Raw genomic sequence first — 18,849 nt, 5'->3', positions numbered from 1 at the left:
TGGGTTACTCAATTTGGACAGGATTCCAAATATATCCGCCTCGATGCGCGGTGCTAAGCCGCTAATTGTCGTCGGTTGTGAAGCTTTCAGGATTGTCCGCCGATTGCTCGATATCATTATGGTGTAACCGCTGCGACAGCCACCGCAGGTACAACCGAAATTTACTGGACGTCTTGCTTCGTGGATCTCAAGACGAACGCTGTACCAGTAGCACTCTATGATGTTGCTGAGGGTAGATTGGATTCAACTGAGAGGATGACATAGTATATGTGAGCATGTTTAACTTCATGTAGCGAGCCTTGTTTCCTGCATCTTCTCAATATTTCCCCGGCTAGCCTCGAAGGGGCCTCCGACTCTCCGGACGTAGCAAATAATCACCTCAAACGGTGATTTACCTCCCTATCTGGTGTTACTCTATCCCAGGTTTATAAAAACCTTTCCCCATGCAGACACATGGAGGGTTTCTTCCTGTCTCTCCTCATCTCTCCCTCTTCACAACTACAGCGAACAAACACTACCACTGGTATCTTAAGGGATCGAGAACAAGAGCCAACAAGCAAGATGCGTGTCCTATCGACGCTCTCCCTCCTCGCGGCCTCTGTTTCTGTCCTCGCACAGGAACCTGAGACTTCCAATACCGCACCTGGTGGGACTGGAAGCCCCTGCGATGCTCAGACGTACGTTTCCATCCCATCGTAGTCGGGGTCCTCAACTGACTATCCAACTTCCCCAGAATTCTCGACACCTGCATCAAGTCCATCCAACGCCAAGTCGACGCCTGCGGCGCCAACGAATGGGACTGTCTCTGCGAGCAGACCAACAACCTGCTAACGTACCTCCCCAAGCTCTCATATCGTCGTGCCCCTATGAAAACAACCATCTAACACAACCTTGCGTGGTACAAAAGATGCTACAACAACTGCCCCGGTGATGGCGGACGCAACGGCGTCCAGCAGCAAAAGGTCTCGTACTGCAATGCCGCGGGCATGTTCTCGTCCACCACCACTTCCACCAGGACTACGAGCACTAGTACTAGCACGGCGACTTCGAATACGTCTTCACCAACGGGCGACGGGCCTGCATCGCCAGAGACATCAGACGGCGCGGCGGTTGGAAATGTGGGGGTGGATCTGGGGTTGGGAGCTGTGGTTGGACTTGGGCTGGCTGTGTTGGGCGCATTTGCCTAGTCTACGTGGTAGTTGACGATGGCTTCTCGGGGGTAGGGATACCAGTCAGAATCGTGCTCGGGCTGATAGTCGATGTAAGAAACTGCTTCTCGGAGGAATTCAAGGCCAACTTCTAGTGTCCCAAATGCGTGAGGATCTTCGATGGGGTTTCCGTTAGGCTGCAGCGCCAAGTCGCGAGTGCGTCCGTGACAATCCACGCTAGTCCGGTTTGGGGGATTTCATTCTGAAACAGGAATCCCGAGCGCGGTGTAAAACTGAGGACGATGGCCAGAACAATGGCCTTGAGGGAGCCATGTGTAGGGGAAGACCATGGGTCAGCCACACTGATCTCTGGATTGCCTCGGAGATCCACGAAAGACATGGAGGTAAACAGCTCTCTGCCAGTGGCTGATGAAGTCATGATTACAGACTGACACACGGTCGCCGGACCAAGACTGCGCTGAACCATGGCCCAGTCCAGGCCCGACAGTTGAGCTGATTTGACGTGTCAGGAAGAAACATCTCTTTGTATCTTTCTGCTGCGCCAATCATCGCTTTGCCCCCCGCCAGCAGAGTCTCTCCTGTTCATCGTCCCGAATTGCGCGTCTTCCCTCCTCTTCTCCCAGCTTCCCTTTCCCCCTTCCTCTCATCCCCATACAACTTTCGACCCCCTATTCTCCTTCTCCCCAGTCCCTGGACGGACTCTCTCTCCTCCCGACGCAAGACGATACGTGCTTCTCCTGCTGCCTGTTCCTGTTCTGCCATTTCCGTTATTAATAGACAACGCCACACCCAACCGTCTCGTCTCTTTGCCTCCCAAACCGCCGTGGACCCCCGGTGTGCTTCCCCCATTTCCCGACAGCGATCCTGTCCTCTCCGACTCTGCCCAACTATCCCTACCTCTGCTGCTGCTTTCGATCTGCTACCTTTTGTACCCTTGTCTTCTGTCTTCTATCGCGTTCCGCGTTTCCAAACTGAATATAATACCTATTTATTCCGCCTTGTATTGCTTTTCTGCCTGCCTGTGTTGGGCCACTCTGCTCCTTCCCCCTTGCTCTGCTGCTGCTGCCCGTTTTCCTGTTCCCGCCGGTCGCAAACGCCCAACGGATCGCCGACGCCAACGCTCACTCGCTCACTCCTGGATCGAACTGGTCGCCTCATTTCGACATTCTTAACCTTCAAGATCAACATCGCGCTTCGCATGCACTGGTGCATCGCTTTGACGCTCGTCAAATAATTTTATTTTCCCTTTCTTGAACCTCTCCCTCTCCTCCGTCTCCTTCCCCTCCTTCTGAGACAGGACGTGTCGCATCGCATCCCTGCATTGCTTACACCTCAACCTCGCCCTTCGTCGCCACCCAACACCTCGCATGGCATGTTTCGGCTGCTTCCTTCCTGGACCTCCGCAATCGGGGGGAACAAGGTAATGGCCGAAGAGATCAAGATGCTCGCCACCGCTCCCCACTGCGCTGCTCCTGGCGTCAACGGCTTCGCGCTGCCCCAGTTGAAGCGCAAACGCTCCGACTCGAGCGACTCAACAACGGGTGGAGATGTTCCGGTCGCGACGAAGCTACGAACAGGAGACGCCCCTTCTAAGCAGGTCTCTGCCCAGCAGCACTCTTCCGCGCCCAAAGAGGAAGCAGCGAGCATACCAACGAGGTCACCAACCGATCGGCCATCCGAGCGCGCTCCAGACTCGTCCCCTGCCTTGCGCGATGAAAGTCAGTCTGATCCGTCTCTTCCGGCGCGCGAAAACCAGAAGCCCACGGCGCGTAAAGTGGACGTGGACAGGTTGCGCGAGACCTTGGAAGCACAGCTAAGCCTCGAGGTCCTATTGAAACACAACGAGCTACGGTTAATCGATCAGGAGATCGCCAAATGCCAGGTCGCATTGGAACAGTTGCGACGATGTGCGGAAATTCCCTACCCTGGTTCGCAAGCTGCTGGCTCGTCTCAATCTGTCAGCAGTGGCACAGGAATGTCGGTTTGGGCTCCTGGAAATGGACCTGCACCGCTCTCTCCAGCGCCCTGGGGAGTTGCAGATGGCCCGTACACTCGCCACTACGCTAGGTGGTTGCTATCGGATCCCCGCTTTGATGGAGGGGAGGTTGAACCCGCAACGCCCCTGGGTATTGGTGCTATGACTCCTCTAGAAGGACGTTCGACCCGCGGAAACCCCATCGATACTACTTATCTCGCCGGCAAGTCAACAAGACCTCAAAGAGGATCCACTGGAGCGAAGCTCCAATCCCTCCCAAGCGGTTACCCGGCGCCCAAAGAAAGAGCTGGCCCCATGATTATCCGACGGAAGTCGGACAACGTCCTCGTCAAACTTGTCTGCCTAGATTGTCGGAGAGATAACTTCTCTAGCACTCAAGGCTTCATCAACCACTGCCGCATCGCCCATAACCGCAACTTTGCGAGCCATGACGCTGCAGCGGTTGCATCCGGAGAGCCCGTGGAAGTAGATGACGCTGGCGCCGTGGTTGGCGGCAAGACTGAACCTCCCGCCGGGGTCACTCCTGGCTTTGTCCATCCCCTGATTCGCTCAGCTCACGTGATCGATTCAACTTCGAGAACGCCATCTCAAAGCCGCAGTCTATCCACGGTGGAAACACCTCGGACTTCGTCCCAAACGCCGCTTGGACCAAAAACTCCCACGGCAAACGCCTCAAGTGAGTCGTTTACTGCCTCGGAGGATACTCCTCATCTCTCTTCCTTGATGCAACTACGGGGTGTGGGGCTTGATCTCGGCCAGCTGGTTGGCGAGGCGAAGATTGCCGTTGACCTCGACGGATACTCTTCCGAAGAGGCCGAATCAGAGTCGGATCCAACATCGCCGTCTGCGGAGGCACAAGCCAGCACGAAACCGCTTTCGACGCGTGCCGGGCGGCAGCCAATGCGGACTACTGTTTCACAGACTGCCTCTCGGCGACCCGACGGCCATAAGGGTGTTGAGAAGCCCAACCACAAGCCTTTTTCTCTTGAAACGTTGACGCCTACCCGACCCCCGGCGCCTTATCAATCTCCTTATGCGCCGGCCGGCTCTCAGATGAATGAGTTGCGGGACGTTGATGGGACCGATCTGAGTCCGAACACTGTGGAGTCCAATCAAGCCCCAAGCCTCGTGAGCGACGATGACGACTTTGAAGCAGCATCTGACTCGGACAGTCCGGGCCCCAGCTCATCTGAAGCAGAGGATGGTGAGGGCGAGTTCAGTCTTATTGATGTAGAGGACGACGAGGACGCGACGGGGTCAACAACCACTAACGATTCGAACCCCAAGCCGGGCGTCGGAATGGCCAGTGGTGGCAAGCCATTGCAGCGCGGCAACATCAGAAAGAAGGCGCAGTACATGCCGTCTTCGGTTGTCCCGCTGAGTCGGGGGAAAGACGAGAAGCGTGTGAGCTTTGTCAGTCCAAGCTCGAGTCCAGGCAAGGGCAAGAAGGATAGCAAGCGACGATAAACATAGATTTTCTCCGCTATTGTTTGAAGACTAAGGACGAATTCCTTGTTCCAATGTGTATCTCTTCTCTTCTACTCTTTGTATGAAATGATATGTTAGATAGCCTCGTTGGGGCTGTCTGCTCAGCGTTGCTGAGCTGCTATGGTTGACATGACGACTCGATGATTATACTCAATGCGCAAGCAAATTGATCGCCTGAATTATTGTTCTCTCGTATAAATAACCAAAAGAGCACAAGAGCGTTGAGCTTTACCATGGACTCGGGAGGGGTCGACCGACTCTCAGACCCTTCCGTCCCACCCTAGTCGAGCCACATTCAACACCACAAGCAACAACGAACACACATTTACAGTGTACACCACCCAGCCCAATAAACAAGAATCAACTGTCAATATTCAATAACCACCATGGACGCAGATCTCAACCCAGCAACAATAACCCTGCAAACATTCACCACACTCCTCGCACACTACGAAGAAACCACCAAGCGCGTCGCGCGCAACAAAGCCCTCGCAAGACAAACCAAGACAAAATCAAAGCCAAAGCCAAAGCCAAAACAGAAACAGAAACAGAAACGAGAGGCGCCCTTGCCCTCCCCATCATCATCAGCGTCAGTGGCTAAAGAATCAGGCTCAGCCTCCGATGGAAAATCGGCAGAGGACCGCTGGCAAGCGTGGCTCGATCACGACACAGCGGCGCAGGTTGAGGCCGCGGTTCGCGGGTTCTGGGAGCTGGATTGGTGGCGATATGAGCAGTTGCCTGCGGTTGTTCGAGGGCGACGACAGGAAGGTGCTGGTGCTGGTGCCGGTCGTGGTAGTGGAGAGGCCTACCTCTTGAAGGAGGAAGCCGTGAAGTTGATGGAGTGGAAATTGTACGTCACTTCCTCCCCCTCCCCCTCCTTCTTCTTCTTCCAGTCTCGTGTGGGGGGAGAGAGAGAGAGAGAGAGAGAGAGAGAAAGGTCTAACTAACTACACCCAGAAAACACGGCATCTACCGCCCAACCCTCCTCAGCATGATCAGCTCGAACCAAGAACGGGCGATCCAGACAGCGACAGCAGCTGCCTTCGAGCCGCCTCCGCCTCCCCCAGTTAAACCCGGGGATAACGCTGCTGCTGCGACCGCCGCTGAAGAGTGGACTCAGATCGATCGACGCCTTGAAGCTCTCACGTCCCCCCTCCGCGGCGTCGGCCCGGCCACGGCGTCGCTAATTCTATCGATTGCCTCGCCCGCAGAGATACCCTTCTACAGCGACGACGTGTATCTCTGGCTCTGTGCCGGTGTGTATCCGTCTCTTTCTGCTGAGGGGATCTGGGTGAAGGGTGAAACGGGCGGGAAGAAAGAGGTGCGTCAGAATGGGGAGCTGAATGTTAAGTATAATGTTCCTGAGTATCGGCGTCTCTGGGGCGCTGTGCGAGGGTTGAGGGGGCGGTTGGATGGAGAAGGGGAGAAGGGGGCTTCCGGCGTTTCTTGTGCTGATGTGGAGAGGGTGGCGTTTGTGGTCAGGCACATTGAAGATTCTGGGTATTTGGCCAAGAATCGAGGAGAGGGAACGGAGGATGTCGAGGAAGGAAAGCAAGATGGTCGAAACGAGGACAGGGACGAGGATGAGGATGGAAGCAGGAGGAAGAGGAGGAGGACAGTAGGTAATAGCTCGCTTCGTGCTTGATACTCATTTGTCTACGGGAGAGGTACAGCAATCTTCAACAATGTACAGGCAGACTACAGCTCACTGCTGGATTTGTATAGTGATAATGACTATGATAAAGGCTAAAAAAGTATGACCATGTACTCCGTACGTTGAGATACAATCCTCGCCGCGCTATGCAATATAAAACAAAAGTTAAGGGTATCACCTGAGTTATGGCCGGGATAATTCTTCCTCCATCAACTGAGCCAGCTCGTCGTCAGTGATTCCGGGTGATGGGCGTCGAGTTCTCGCGGTATTATGGTCGTGCCCAGCCTGCAGCCAGTTGTATTTCTTGTTTCGCAATGACTCTAGTGTTGCCACGGTTTGTTCTCGCTCACCTGCAGCAGGGACTGGAGTAGGAGGTACTTCGTCGTCAGTCAAATCAATCGTGACAGAGTGGGCCTTCGGAGCAGGGTTAGGGGGCGCCGTGATATTTTGACTGGTTCCGCCGTGCGCTTGACCGGGTTGCACAGACTGCACGGGAGCTTGTGAGATCGGAAGGGGAGCGGGAGTATAGTAGCCGTAAGCCACATGGCCGGACAGCTGCCCCTGCAAAGGCTTTGGTACTCGAGGGGGCTTGTATGCCTCTGAGACCGGGGTGATGGAAGGAATTCGCTTCTCCACCCCGACCTCATACAGTAGATTGTTGTAAATGGTGCTGAGAACCTGGAGCTTGTTCTTCCACTCGGTCGCCTCCTTTCTATACTTCTCGGCCCTGGCTTGGTGCCTTGACGAGACGCGTCGAAGGTTCGCATTCTCCTCACGCACTAGCTGTTCGGGTGTTTTCCCAGAACCGTCCATATTCGCATATTGCAACAGCGATTTTTTGAAATAATCTCGCTCGCGTTTTAGCTGTGTCACTTTGGCTCGCAGACTCATAATTTGACGGTCTTTCAACTCCTCCCCCATTGCAACGCACCTTACGTGAATTCCGGGAGTCGAAGGGAGATAACCGAGTGGTCCCCCTGAAATTGGATACGGGGAGGCGTATTCGGGTTCTTTCCGGACTTGTAAAATCTCTCGAGTGGTGTTGGTAAGGATGTCTTGCTCATCAAGTGAGAATCTGTTTTTCGTCGATGCGCTTAGAGACAAATCAAACGAAGGTTGGATTGCCGGCTCCTCGAAATCGGGTACTGCATCGTCGGGCAATACCAATGGCAAATCGAATCCACCCCCAAATAAACTGTCGAAAGTTTCGAAGAAAGAGGCGGGAGATTCATGTGTCGAGTCGGTCGTGAGGGACGGCGTTTCATTCGGTGAGTCGAGGCGCGGCCGTTTCTCGGGCGGGAGACCATCGTTTACATCTGCAGTTCGTTTTGGCGAAAAGACAGAATCCAGTTCTGGTAGTGTTGAATCAAACAGAGGGTCGTGTGAATCTTCACTTAAATTTATATTATAGGTCTGTGCATCGAGTCGGTCGGGCTTTTGCATCTGCGGGCCCGCAGTAGGCCCTTCGCTCGCCTCACCACTGCTTCCCTGGTTCAGACCATCGCTGCCGCCAGTACTATCGAGAGGTTCATGTTCATAGGAACGGCTGTGCTTCTCATCCTGTGACGTATGCCCCTGCAGCTGAAATCCAGGGGAAGGTGTAAGCCCCAGATCATCCATGTGCATATGAGAAATATCCATAAGCGCGAGGGGCGCGTGAGGATCGGGAAAGCGGGCAGAGGACTCGAGGGAGGTAGAGTTACCTTCAACCACGTCTCTATCCATCGCTCAGTCTGACAGCAGGATAGCCGGAAGGAGTCTGTCGCCACCTCATCCAAGTTTCGGTGGTCTCAACGCCTCAGTCACGTCCTACCTTTCTCACTGATTGTGACGCAGCGTGCAAAGCAGGCAACCAGACTGGTAAGAGTCTGCCTTGCAGTGTCGAACCCGTGGCTATACCACAAAAGACGCCATGGAAGAGACAATATGAGACGCTTCAAGCCTAAACTTCAAATGGAAGACGGATCAAGATGAAGAAAGAGCTGAAGTGGTGATGGAAAGGGCTGCAGGAAAAGAATGAAGAGTCACAACAAGAAGAGTCCTTTGCCCTACCGCTTGTGGTACCGCTCACGTGACAGTACTCACTTTAGGCACAATTTCCTCCCTTCCAAGATATAAAACCGGCAGGATTCCAAACACCAACCAACACTTTAGTTGCGAGCGGGACTGTGAGTACTCGCTCTTCAAGTTCTTCTGCCCTCGAGGTTGCATCATCAACATGAGTGTCATTCTGTGTACTGGTGAGTGCTTTTTATCCTCCTGCAGAAAATTAGGCTCTTTTAGACGAATTGAATTAACGAAGTCTGCGATGTAATCGGGTGCTTTTGCAGCTGGCTACGACCATACTATCCGGTAGGTTGAACTTCGGCAGCAAGAAGACTGTGTCTCATATCTGGCTAGGTTTTGGGAGGCGTTATCGGGAATATGCTCCCGCACTATTCAACATCCCGATTCTCAGGTCAACCGTCTTTGCATAACTCCAGACAAACGTTATCTCGCGGCCGGCGGGCATAACAATGTGAAACTATACGACATCAAATCCACGAATCCGAATCCTGTGATGACATTTGAGGGTCACACTAACAACATCACTGGAGTTGCATTTCACTGCGAAGGGAAGTGGATGGTCACGAGCTCTGAAGATGGTACGGTAAAGGTTTGGGACACGAGGACAGGCAGTCTTCAGCGCAATTACGCACATAAAGTCCCGGTGAATGATGTAGTAATACATCCTAACCAGGGTGAGCTCATTAGTGGTGACCGCGCTGGCATAGTCCGCGTGTGGGATCTGGGGGAGAGTGTCTGCACTCACCAGTTGATCCCAGAGGACGATGTTGGTGTGCATAGTGTGAGCGTCGCTAGTGACGGATCCCTACTTTGTGCTGGAAACAAAAAGGTAATACACCTTCACAATTTCTCTGATTCGGACTAATTGGGTCTTCTTCTAGGGAAATGTCTATATTTGGCGCATGATTCAAGATGCCGAAGTGACTCAAATTGTTCCCATTTGCACGTTTCAAGCACACAAAGACTACCTCACTCGGGTCCTTCTCTCGCCAGATGTCAAGCATTTGGCGACCTGTTCCGCTGACCACACCGCAAAAGTATGGAACCTCGATATGGACTACCCCCCGGCGAAAGCGGCTATTGCGGCGGCCGCGAAAACAAAGGGCACGTCTCCACCCGCATCCGAAGCGAAGCCGGCGTCCCCGTCTCTTGCGCCGTCGGAAAGTCAAGGCAGCTCAATACAAAGTGAGAAAGGCAGGGCTGACAGCATCCCATTCCATCTTCTCAACGGAAATCAACCAATAAACAATGAACCGACACCACCACCTTTTCCAGTACAACCTGATGGTCCTCCTATGGACCCAAGCACGGGTACGCTCTTTCTCGAAACAACCTTGGCCAATCACCAAAGATGGGTCTGGGACTGTGCGTTTTCGGCTGATTCGGCGTATCTGGTTACCGTATCTAGTGACCACTATGCGCGCCTCTGGGAGCTGGCCTCGGGGCAGATTATTCGTCAGTATAGTGGGCATCACCGCGGGGCGGTTTGTGTTGCACTGAATGATTACTCTGAGCCTCGTTAGACGATTTTCTATTGTTCCTTAATAATACGCTTCATAGTATGGGTTAGCATGGCGCATGCGTCGGGCAATAGTCGGGAGGTTATTTGGCTTTATATCTTGGAGTTCGGGGCAGCGGTGGTTTTATAATGTCTATCGGAACGCACTGTTCATGAGTACTTATTGAATGCAGGTGAACCTTCGCCGCCGCAGTGCTACGACCTCGGGTAAGAACTATAGGCTGCGAATTTGCTGCGTAGTTTTGAAATTTCAACTTGACATTCTTGATAGTAATAATCAAACAATGCTGAGCGAGACCGATACACATGCTCTTCGAATCCATTTAAACATCAGAAACACCTTTATCAACACAAGCAACAGACTGAATAAAGCACTGGGAATAGTGACACCCAGATTTTAATTTACCAGGTCGTTCAACCATACAACAACATCATCGTCGAATAATGTCGACCTGGGAGGATAGATATACATGTAATATACATGTACGCATAGCCACGTGTGGGCTGGACGAGTAACCAAGACTTTACGATCCTTGGATGCACAATGTATCAACCTACTCCCGCATACGAAGGATAAAGTTGACGATGACGGCAGCAAGCAACGAAACTGCCAAAATTGTGGGCCCGAACCGGTCGTCAATCCCACTCTGCCCTCGTTTCCGAATGCTCTGCGCCCGCCAATGGAATGTAACCAGGGCATATATCATGGCGGCCATGGCGATGACGGTGAACAGGCCGGCGGAGATGCGTCCGATCCGGTCTCCGAAGTTGAGAAGGCCCACGGCCAACCCACCGAGGATCACGGTGAAGTTGAGCCACGAGAGGAAGGTCCTTTCATTGGCAAAGAAGACTTTGGGTTCTACGCGGGTGGGAAGGGCAATGCGTTTGCCTGCAGTTTGAGAGGTTAGCTAATGGCTCAGTGCGGTCCCCGTTCGCAAGTTTCGGATCAATTTCTCGGTTGACCGACCTGGAGCAGTTTGGAGGAGAGGTTGACTTGACATTTCGTGCGGGGTGAGGTGACCTCTGATAAGAGTGAAAAGGCAGACTGAAATCGCAGCTTTGTAAGAAATGGTGTTCAGCGGGAAGAGACAGGCGTATAAATATGAATGGCCAACGGAACTGGTGCAAATCGCCAAGATAAAAGCTCTCAGTGACTGCAAGTCTCGAGCTGCAGTGGGGGACCAACCGCCAGGATGGGGCAGAACCATCCGTCCTATCGCGGATTTAGCCGTTGGAGCTTTTCTGCCGCTGCTGCCCGCCTGCACCTCCCCACGTGCCAACGATGCTCGCTATGTGTGGCTGCCTGAGGCCGTTAGGCGGACTATCATAAAGCCGAGTCCGATGTCGGCCGCAACAAGCAATTCCCTAACCCGAAAACGTAACGCCGCTGTTGGCTTGACTTATCTTGGTAAAGCGTTTGGCGGCGGCTGTCCAACCACTGACCGCAAAGTCACGTCCATGATGCCACTTGAGTTTCTCTCGCATCAGAGCAGGACCCTGATCTTCTGCCTCCCCTGTTCAATTTCCTGAAAATCCCAGATTTCTTTATCCTTGCATATTTCCATCCTTCGGTAAGTATCAAGTGCTATCGCCCTTCCCCAGATTTGTCGTCATCTCGCCCCCGGTGTCGGTCCACATTCCTCCCCACAGCGTGTCTTTTTGGTTCTGCCAGCAACCGCCTTCACCGGACAACTACACGTCGATCGCGAAGTCAACATAAACATCCATGCTAACTGAATTGTCGCAAGACTGAATAACGACTGCGTATACGCCTCCACATATTTCCCCGCGATAATGGCCGTCGAGACCTCGCCTTCTTCGGTGCGTCAACTCTTGCGGTGTTTGATAGCGCCCACCTGTCACGACGCGTGCCATTGACCAAAAAGCGACTTCATTCACTAATGTCCTGCCTAAATTCTAGCCCGTCCCTACTGAGGAGTTAACCAAGATAGCCACAGAGGTGCGTCCCTGAAGCTGTTGATGAGCGATGGGCGGGTGCACAAGTACTACTGAGTCGGCCAACGAATTACTGGAACGCATGGTCTAACCGTTACTGCGATCAGGCCTGCGACTCCGCACTTGGACAAGCTGATGGATACGAGCACACCCTGGTTGGAAACTGGAACTCTCAGATCATCGTACGAACCTCCATTGAATAGAGATCTAACCTACGCGGGAGGAGAGTTTGACTAATTGTCCGTGATAGAACTCTATCCTCAAGGCTCTCATTACCGCCACCACTCCTTCCACGCCCTCTACTCCTCCGCCATATCGCTTCACTGTGAACAGCACCATCGTGCAGCAAGGCTTGATCGATAGATCGTCCGCGGCTGATGGTGCGGCCGCCAATACCGGAAAGCGCGGAATGCATTCTGCCTCCGGCGCCTATTGGGATGTTAACCGGGATGGAATGTGGACATTCAAATATCCCGGCGCCGAGACCAGGGGTCTCGACGTTGTCGTGAGTGTGACATGGTTTGCACTGGGCTGAGCCCACCATGTATGGAAAACCAAAAGAGACTAAACAAAAACGGAAACTAGGGATATATCATTGTTAGCACCTCTGTATCTTGACACCTTACTTGTTTATTTTTCTCTTTTGTTGGAGCCCGGTGCATTTGCCTGAGACGTGAGCTTCTATTATGCTTTATGGCTTTATACCACTGATGCGCAGCAATTAGGAATCAAGTTGAAGGTTAATCAGAGAAATCCCGCCTCAATAAACCGCTCAAAGGTCCAATAATCCTTCTGACTCCCCTCCCCATCCACGGTTCCATCCCCATCATACTTCGCCGCCCAATAACAGCTCCCCTGGGTATACTCCTCCCAAGCCTCCAACCCAACCCGCAAATTCCTCTCCCTCAGCGCAAAGCTATTATTATACGCCGCTTGAATCGACCACTCACCCACAAAGACAGGAAACGTCCCATCCCCACACTTCATCATCGCATCGGAAAGTATATACCCCGGCAAATTCTCTGAACTCGTCTCCCTCCCCTCAAAGTAGTAGTTATGCATGTCGAAGACCAGATTCGCATCTGCCGAAAACTTCCCAGCCCAGTACCCAGGCAACTTAAAGCTCTGAGCCATCACGGCAACAAGATCATCTAGCCCCGATTCCCGAACGCGGCCGAGAACAGCGTTCCAGAAATCCAGGACATACGCCGCCGCCGCCTCCGAGAGCGCCTCGGGAGTCCCGAATACCGCCATGCCGAGGTCACTATCTTTATTCCGGTCCGCAGGCTCGTTCATTGGTTCGAGCGTAAACGAACCGGGGGAGGAAGATGATGCAATGAACGCGAGCACCGCGTCAACGACATCGATCGAATACTCCCACGCCGTCTCGTTGAAGAACCACCCCCAGTGGCCCGTTGCCTTGCCAATCGTCAACCCATTCAACCCGCCCGGTAGCGAGTGAACATCGATAATAATGTGCATATCATACTAGGAGATCGCGTACTCGGTTATCCGCCTCAGATAGACCGCCTGCTGGCCCGAGTAGAGCTTCGAACCGGGGAGATCTGAGGCGTTGGGGGCGTGTGTGTTCCAGAATGTGGTGTCGATTGTGGACTCTTGGACGAGCCAACCCCCGAGGTTGAGGCCGGTGGATTTGGTGGTGTGCCAATTGAAGGGCGTGGAGTTGGTTCGGTGGGAGGCTGTGGTGTATACGAGGAGGAGGAAGGTTGAGAGTCGGAGTATCGTGGGATACATGGTGGTGGGCTGTAGAATTTACCAATTGACCCCGAGGTTGCTCTTCTCCGCTGGCCGGCTGGTTTACTTATTTTAAGTCCGAAACGAGTCACCTTGTCTACGTCGTATAGGACACTCCGCGAATTACATGGGGCATGGGAAGATTTGATCCAAGGTGCCACAGGGGATAGAACCCGGGGTGTGGGGAAGAAATTCATCAACTCCTCAAGCTCACTGCTGCAGGAAGAGGTGGTACCAGAAGCTGACCTCCCGGGATTTCCAGGCTTCGGCAGTCTTTCCCGACCTCCAAAAGAAGCTTAGGCTCAGAGCTCGGGAATCCCGAGCCGTTCATATGCTGCGGATTGTCGAAAAGTGGCTAAAAAAGGAGCACTCTATATATCATCACATACCGTAACATTGTGGCAGTCGAATATACCCGCGCATACCCCCAGAATGCCACCTACAACCTGTCTAATGCCCAAGTCTATGTTCCCTTTCGAATCTAGTTTATGTATCTTGGCGTCCATTCCAAGCCGTATGTATAAATTTGTCTATTTCATCGGTGGTAAAGATGACTCCTATCGCTGGTACATACAAAGTGCATACCAGGATAGTCGAGGAGCGCATTTTAAGAGTTGCTTCCTGTCGCCACGCCCGGACTACGCGAACGCACACTGCTCTTCTCACGCATCTCAGGAGTGGCAGTACCAATGGTGGTGGAGCCTTCAGGATAATTCTTGAGCTGCTTGCGAGCCTTCCGTCCCCCACAACAGGCAGCACAGCAGGAACCCAGTTCGACGACGAAAGCGAAAAGATTGAAAGCAGCCGCAATCCACATAAAAGCCAGCATCTGGTTACCGAGCCCCGCCTTTATGTTAAGATTGTACGAGCTGTTGGTGAAGACGTTTCTAAAGATGGTGAACATGACGGTTGCAATAGCGACGGCGACGATGGTAAAAAGAGCTGCCAGGAACGTGATAATTGTGAAGGGAAAGGCGCGGAAGAGGATAAACGTTCGTCGATGGTGCGGAGGATGAAGTCGGTTGACTCCTGGGTCGGGAGAGAGCGTTTGTGGTGGGCGTGAGGAAACCGCTAAGGGAGACACAAAGACGAGGACGAAGGTGAGGACAGCCGAGGTAACGAAGAGACCAAACATCCAGTGGGAGGCTTTCCGAGCGAGATCGAGAGCGTCGATGATATCGGAGGGAAGGGCAACTATTGCATTTGTTAGAACGGACTTCCCCGCGGTTTCAAGGATGGGGCGTACTGGATGCTCCCGCCAGCAGTTCACTGAGAATAATCTCGACAGGATTAAACCAGTACAGCGTGCGGGGCCATGAGCAGTGTGTGATGCCCTCGTTATTGTAACCCTCGCAGAAATTCCAGAGCCCGACCTGGTAAAAATCGTGAAGGCCAATGGACCGAGCGATACTGTTGATCAGGACGGCATTGGGGACTGAGAGGGGAACGATATCGGACAAATCGATTTTCACAAAATATGTTTGTCGGAGGACAGCGCTATTGGAGACATTTCCAATGACCACGAGGAGTAAGAATATGAAAGCGACTAGGTGAAGAAACGAGCGTAGGATGCGGTGCCATAGCACCGTTCGTGGATTCCGACCGTTGACGGGTCGCGCAGAGCCTTTGCGGAAAAGAGGAAGCACCGCCATAGACCCTGGCCGGTGCTGATAGGCGGGTCGAGAAGCTATAAATGCCCAAAACACAGCTGTACAGATGAATGCCGAAGGATATGAATAGGGTTGCCGCGGTCAGACAACGATGATAACGATGGGGAAGATGGGTGGTGCAGGGAGTTGGCACAGAAAACGTCGGAGTATGACGTGAGCTCCCATTGACCGATCAGAGGAGAAAGACGGTCTGATAATTCAGGATTAAGAAAAGGTTTGCTGATCGAGCATAAAAGAAGGAAGATGAAACGAGGATGAAGGACCGGGCAGGGTTCTGCAGCATTGGGCTGGCGGCGAGACGGAGCAGCAGACGAAAGTGGCCAGAGTCGTTTCTGATCAGTGGGATCAACGGGCTCCATCAACAGGATTGTCCAGCTCTCCCCATCCGCACTGGACGGCGACGAGGATCTTCAGATCATCCCCTCCTCTTCGCTCCTCTGTCGAGAGACTGACCTCAGTCGCGGCTGCCCCTCCGCCCTCACTTCCGCCCCGGAGACTTTGAACAGCACTTTCTGAATCTCACTCTCCATAGCCCGCATTGCCTCTCAGAGAGCACAGAATGTGGTAACCTAGCGATGGGCATCAAAGGGAGTCTGGACCATCTCCACCCGGCAACGTCATTTTCGGCTTGCCGGGTCCATCTAGAGCTTTGCAATTGGCCGAGGGCTCGTGATTGGCGCCTAAGGAATCCGACCGACGATCGTCAGTTTCCCCAAGTTCTTTAGTGCAGCCACCGCAAGTCTTTTGTCTCGCTTGCAGCTGGCTAGCGCAGAGGGGGGATTCGTACTTTACCTGGGCTCTGTCACCCTCAGCCCTTTTTGTTCTCTGTCAATCTCCTTAAATTCGCTGTCGTATTCTTGTTCTGTTTATTGTTACCTGCTGTCTCGCTACGACCTTTTCGGGATGAGGGCAGCCTGTCTCCTGCCTCTCCTGGCCGTCGGCCGGGCGCTCTCCCAGAGCGTTGCCGACGATGAGCAAGCCATTTCTGAGTCGCTTGCTCATCTCGCGGAATCCGTTTCGACAACTATCGACGGTGCCACAGTCCCTACCGGCGAATATATCACCTACACTACCACCAGCTACCTTACCGACCAAGGCTCCGTTGTCGGGTCGACCGCCATCGAGGTGACAGGGACGCCCGGGAGCAACATGATCGCTGCGAATGCAACTACAACAACTACTTCAGACACGATAACCGTGCTCATGGGTGGGCAAACCACGATTACCGGCAATGCCACGAACAATGCCACGCAGACCTCGGCCCCAACACCCTCCTCGACCCCCGTTGTCAACACACAGCCCTGCAATGGCTACACCGAGTTCTGCAATCGGAAGTATTCCAATATCACGATGGTCGCTGCACACAACAGCCCTTTCGTTATGAAAGGAAATGTTGCCGCAAACCAAGCATTAGATGTGCTGTACCAGCTGGATGACGGAGTTCGGATGTGTACGCCTCCAAGTCTAGAGAGTCAGTGTCCAATGTTGAAGTGAGCTGACATTTGCTACAGTGCAATTCCAAACCCACCTCGTGGATGGTACTGTGTACCTCTGCCACACTAGCTGCGATTTGCTCAACGCCGGAACACTGGAGGATTATCTCACCACAGTCACGAACTGGATGAGAGATCACCCCTACGATGTCGTCACTCTACTGATTGGAAACTACGACTACGCCGCCCCTGGGAATTTCACAGGACCTATTGAGAGATCCGGGCTGGTGGACTTTGTCTTTACACCGCCTATGGTTCCAATGGGGCTGGAAGACTGGCCCACATTGGGAAGTATCATTCTCTCTGGAAAACGCGCCCTCGTCTTTATGGACTACCAAGCCAACCAGACCGCCTACCCTTGGTTGATGGACGAATTCTCGCAGATATGGGAGACCCCATTCTCACCCACCAATCGTGATTTCCCTTGCAACGTGCAGCGTCCGCCAGGATTGGCAGACATCGACGCCAGGGAGCGGCTGTATATAGCCAACCACAATCTCAATGTTGAGTTCAACATCGCCAACATCAACTTACTCATTCCAAACACCGCCTTGCTCAACGAGACCAATTCTGATGTTGGACGCGGGAGTCTTGGCTGGATGGCGGACAACTGCACAAGTAAATCCCTCTTTCTTTACGCTTTGGCCAATACTAACTCCACCCAGCGCGATGGGACCGGCCTCCGAACTTCTTGTTGGTCGACTACTATAACGTAGGCAACTTCAATGGGTCGGTCTTCGAGGTTGCAGCCAAGATGAACAATGTCACGTATGACCGAAATTCTTGTTGCGGTAGTCTATCCGCAGCCCCAACCTTGGTATTTGGAACCACCATGGTGGCTGCCCTGCTCTTGCTTGTCGGAGTTCAGATCCTGGCGTCCACATTCTAACCTGTTTCGCCCATCTACACTGTACATATTGATACACTATAGAGTATATCCTATTAATAACGACATCATGACCGTATCTGTATCCGAAAGAACTGTTTAATTGAAAGTAGGGTAATCTAGGCTTCGGTAACTTTGAATCCACAAGGAACCTGCTCCTGCAACACACCTAAAGGATCATACTGTTCCGCAACCCGCCCCATGAACTCCAAATTCTCCTCTCCATACCCACGCAGCGGATTCTGGCTCTCCGCCGCGTAGGTCAGATACATATATCGATGCTCCCCACATACAGACCTCGCATACCCGTCCAACTCCTCCATAGGCGTATCCCCAATCCAATCGAAGAGCTCCGTATGCTCGGCATCATCCACATAAGCCGGAGGAGGTCCACTACCACCACAATTCATTGTTAGCTACACTCCCAATTCTCGAAACAAAAGGATTGGATAGTTACTGAAAGCGAAACGGAAAATCCTGAGAGAGGCTGGTAGAGGCTGACAATCGACCAGGTCCGGCTGCGTGCGCGGCCCTTCGCTTCCTCCATCAGGCGGTCTTGGATGGAGATTGCCTTTCGGAGGAATTGACGGGTCGTTGGCGAAGGTTAGGGTGAAGAAGCTGTTGCTTTTGTCGGATTAGATTGCTACAATGCTCGTCTTTCTAGGAAAAGATAGAAAGTAGAAGGGGATACGTACCGCAATCCAACTTCAGGCTCCAGCTCCCCCGTTAACCCTTCCAAATCCGCGAACCGCATCGTATCAGAGACGTTTGGCATGGAGTAAAATGCCTCGAATGCAGACGCGTACTCTCTGGGCTTCGTATAAGCAAGCGAATTCGCTATGGCGGCTACCGCCAGTTGAGAACTGTATGTGTATAACGGGATGAGAGAGGCGTGGCGGTCCTTGTGCACGTTATTCATGAACTCGACCAGTGCATCGACCGACCGGCCGACCGTTGTGGTGTGGTCATATGCTCACGACGCCGCCTCAGAGCGGCTCCTGCATGAACGCTTCCAGGTCGATTCTGGTTACGATGCCGAGGTTGCTCAAATCGCCTCGGAGGCTTTTGAAGAGGTCTGGGTCGTCGTTTTCGCTGGCGTGCACGATTGTACCGGATGAGAGAACCACCTGTATACACCGTTGCGTCAGTTTTGACGGCTTGAAGACATAACATATAATTGCGCGGCGGAGTTGGGG

The 18,849-nt window shown here is 53.0% G+C and overlaps 11 protein-coding genes across 11 annotated transcripts in view; 5 read left to right on the top strand and 6 right to left on the bottom strand.

The window, feature by feature from the left end:
- Positions 1-561: 561 nt before the first annotated feature.
- On the top strand, positions 562-1,187 carry BJX67DRAFT_376992 (GPI anchored serine-threonine rich protein; the record flags this gene model as incomplete). The annotated part of the gene is made up of 3 exons (XM_071031998.1): positions 562-677; positions 734-832; positions 908-1,187. 3 exons carry the CDS (start codon positions 562-564, stop codon positions 1,185-1,187), a joined length of 495 nt encoding a protein of 164 aa, XP_070891138.1.
- Positions 1,188-2,610: 1,423 nt separating this feature from the next.
- Positions 2,611-6,298, top strand: BJX67DRAFT_369529 (uncharacterized protein; the record flags this gene model as incomplete). The annotated part of the gene is made up of 3 exons (XM_071030771.1): positions 2,611-4,567; positions 5,050-5,503; positions 5,611-6,298. The coding sequence occupies 3 exons, from the start codon at positions 2,611-2,613 to the stop codon at positions 6,296-6,298; spliced, it is 3,099 nt and encodes a 1,032-aa protein (XP_070891137.1).
- A 77-nt stretch (positions 6,299-6,375) lies between these two features.
- Positions 6,376-8,301, bottom strand: BJX67DRAFT_341661 (uncharacterized protein). The gene has a single exon (XM_071027922.1). It carries the CDS (start codon positions 8,030-8,032, stop codon positions 6,491-6,493), a length of 1,542 nt encoding a protein of 513 aa, XP_070891136.1. The 5' UTR covers positions 8,033-8,301; the 3' UTR covers positions 6,376-6,490.
- Positions 8,302-8,450: 149 nt separating this feature from the next.
- BJX67DRAFT_341656 (WD40 repeat domain-containing protein) lies at positions 8,451-10,114 on the top strand. Its single transcript, XM_071027921.1, has 4 exons — positions 8,451-8,547; positions 8,638-8,659; positions 8,708-9,203; positions 9,256-10,114. The coding sequence occupies exons 1-4, from the start codon at positions 8,526-8,528 to the stop codon at positions 9,895-9,897; spliced, it is 1,182 nt and encodes a 393-aa protein (XP_070891135.1). The 5' UTR covers positions 8,451-8,525; the 3' UTR covers positions 9,898-10,114.
- Positions 10,115-10,121: 7 nt separating this feature from the next.
- BJX67DRAFT_341655 (putative vacuolar transporter chaperon Vtc1) lies at positions 10,122-11,077 on the bottom strand. The gene is made up of 2 exons (XM_071027920.1): positions 10,861-11,077; positions 10,122-10,782 (listed from the first exon to the last, which is right to left on the bottom strand). Exons 1-2 carry the CDS (start codon positions 10,892-10,894, stop codon positions 10,448-10,450), a joined length of 369 nt encoding a protein of 122 aa, XP_070891134.1. The 5' UTR covers positions 10,895-11,077; the 3' UTR covers positions 10,122-10,447.
- Positions 11,078-11,356: 279 nt separating this feature from the next.
- BJX67DRAFT_341649 (dynein light chain Tctex-type family protein) lies at positions 11,357-13,111 on the top strand. The gene is made up of 5 exons (XM_071027919.1): positions 11,357-11,464; positions 11,642-11,714; positions 11,815-11,853; positions 11,957-12,031; positions 12,100-13,111. The coding sequence occupies exons 2-5, from the start codon at positions 11,688-11,690 to the stop codon at positions 12,382-12,384; spliced, it is 426 nt and encodes a 141-aa protein (XP_070891133.1). The 5' UTR covers positions 11,357-11,464; positions 11,642-11,687; the 3' UTR covers positions 12,385-13,111.
- Positions 12,594-13,604, bottom strand: BJX67DRAFT_376985 (glycoside hydrolase superfamily; the record flags this gene model as incomplete). The annotated part of the gene is made up of 2 exons (XM_071031997.1): positions 12,594-13,337; positions 13,377-13,604. 2 exons carry the CDS (start codon positions 13,602-13,604, stop codon positions 12,594-12,596), a joined length of 972 nt encoding a protein of 323 aa, XP_070891132.1.
- Positions 13,605-13,789: 185 nt separating this feature from the next.
- Positions 13,790-15,935, bottom strand: BJX67DRAFT_341644 (SUR7/PalI family protein). Its single transcript, XM_071027918.1, has 2 exons — positions 14,851-15,935; positions 13,790-14,798 (listed from the first exon to the last, which is right to left on the bottom strand). The coding sequence occupies exons 1-2, from the start codon at positions 15,254-15,256 to the stop codon at positions 14,212-14,214; spliced, it is 993 nt and encodes a 330-aa protein (XP_070891131.1). The 5' UTR covers positions 15,257-15,935; the 3' UTR covers positions 13,790-14,211.
- BJX67DRAFT_341641 (PLC-like phosphodiesterase) lies at positions 15,899-17,736 on the top strand. Its single transcript, XM_071027917.1, has 3 exons — positions 15,899-16,724; positions 16,786-17,385; positions 17,433-17,736. The coding sequence occupies exons 1-3, from the start codon at positions 16,178-16,180 to the stop codon at positions 17,654-17,656; spliced, it is 1,371 nt and encodes a 456-aa protein (XP_070891130.1). The 5' UTR covers positions 15,899-16,177; the 3' UTR covers positions 17,657-17,736.
- Positions 17,737-17,772: 36 nt separating this feature from the next.
- On the bottom strand, positions 17,773-18,572 carry BJX67DRAFT_376982 (uncharacterized protein; the record flags this gene model as incomplete). The annotated part of the gene is made up of 2 exons (XM_071031996.1): positions 17,773-18,046; positions 18,349-18,572. 2 exons carry the CDS (start codon positions 18,570-18,572, stop codon positions 17,773-17,775), a joined length of 498 nt encoding a protein of 165 aa, XP_070891129.1.
- Positions 18,573-18,639: 67 nt separating this feature from the next.
- The window catches only part of BJX67DRAFT_376981 (uncharacterized protein), a gene marked incomplete at both ends in the record, with an annotated part of 560 nt that continues 350 nt past the window's right edge, over positions 18,640-18,849 (bottom strand). The window contains one exon of the mRNA XM_071031995.1: positions 18,640-18,780. Within this exon, the coding sequence (XP_070891128.1) occupies positions 18,640-18,780 (141 nt within the window). The remainder of the gene's footprint in view (positions 18,781-18,849) is intronic.

Source organism: Aspergillus lucknowensis (genome assembly GCF_044049455.1).
Source record: "Aspergillus lucknowensis strain CBS 449.75 chromosome Unknown BJX67scaffold_2, whole genome shotgun sequence".
Classification (NCBI taxonomy): domain Eukaryota; kingdom Fungi; phylum Ascomycota; class Eurotiomycetes; order Eurotiales; family Aspergillaceae; genus Aspergillus; species Aspergillus lucknowensis.
The sequence above is the reverse complement of the archived record's forward strand: the minus strand, read 5'-3'. Positions and strand labels throughout refer to the sequence as shown.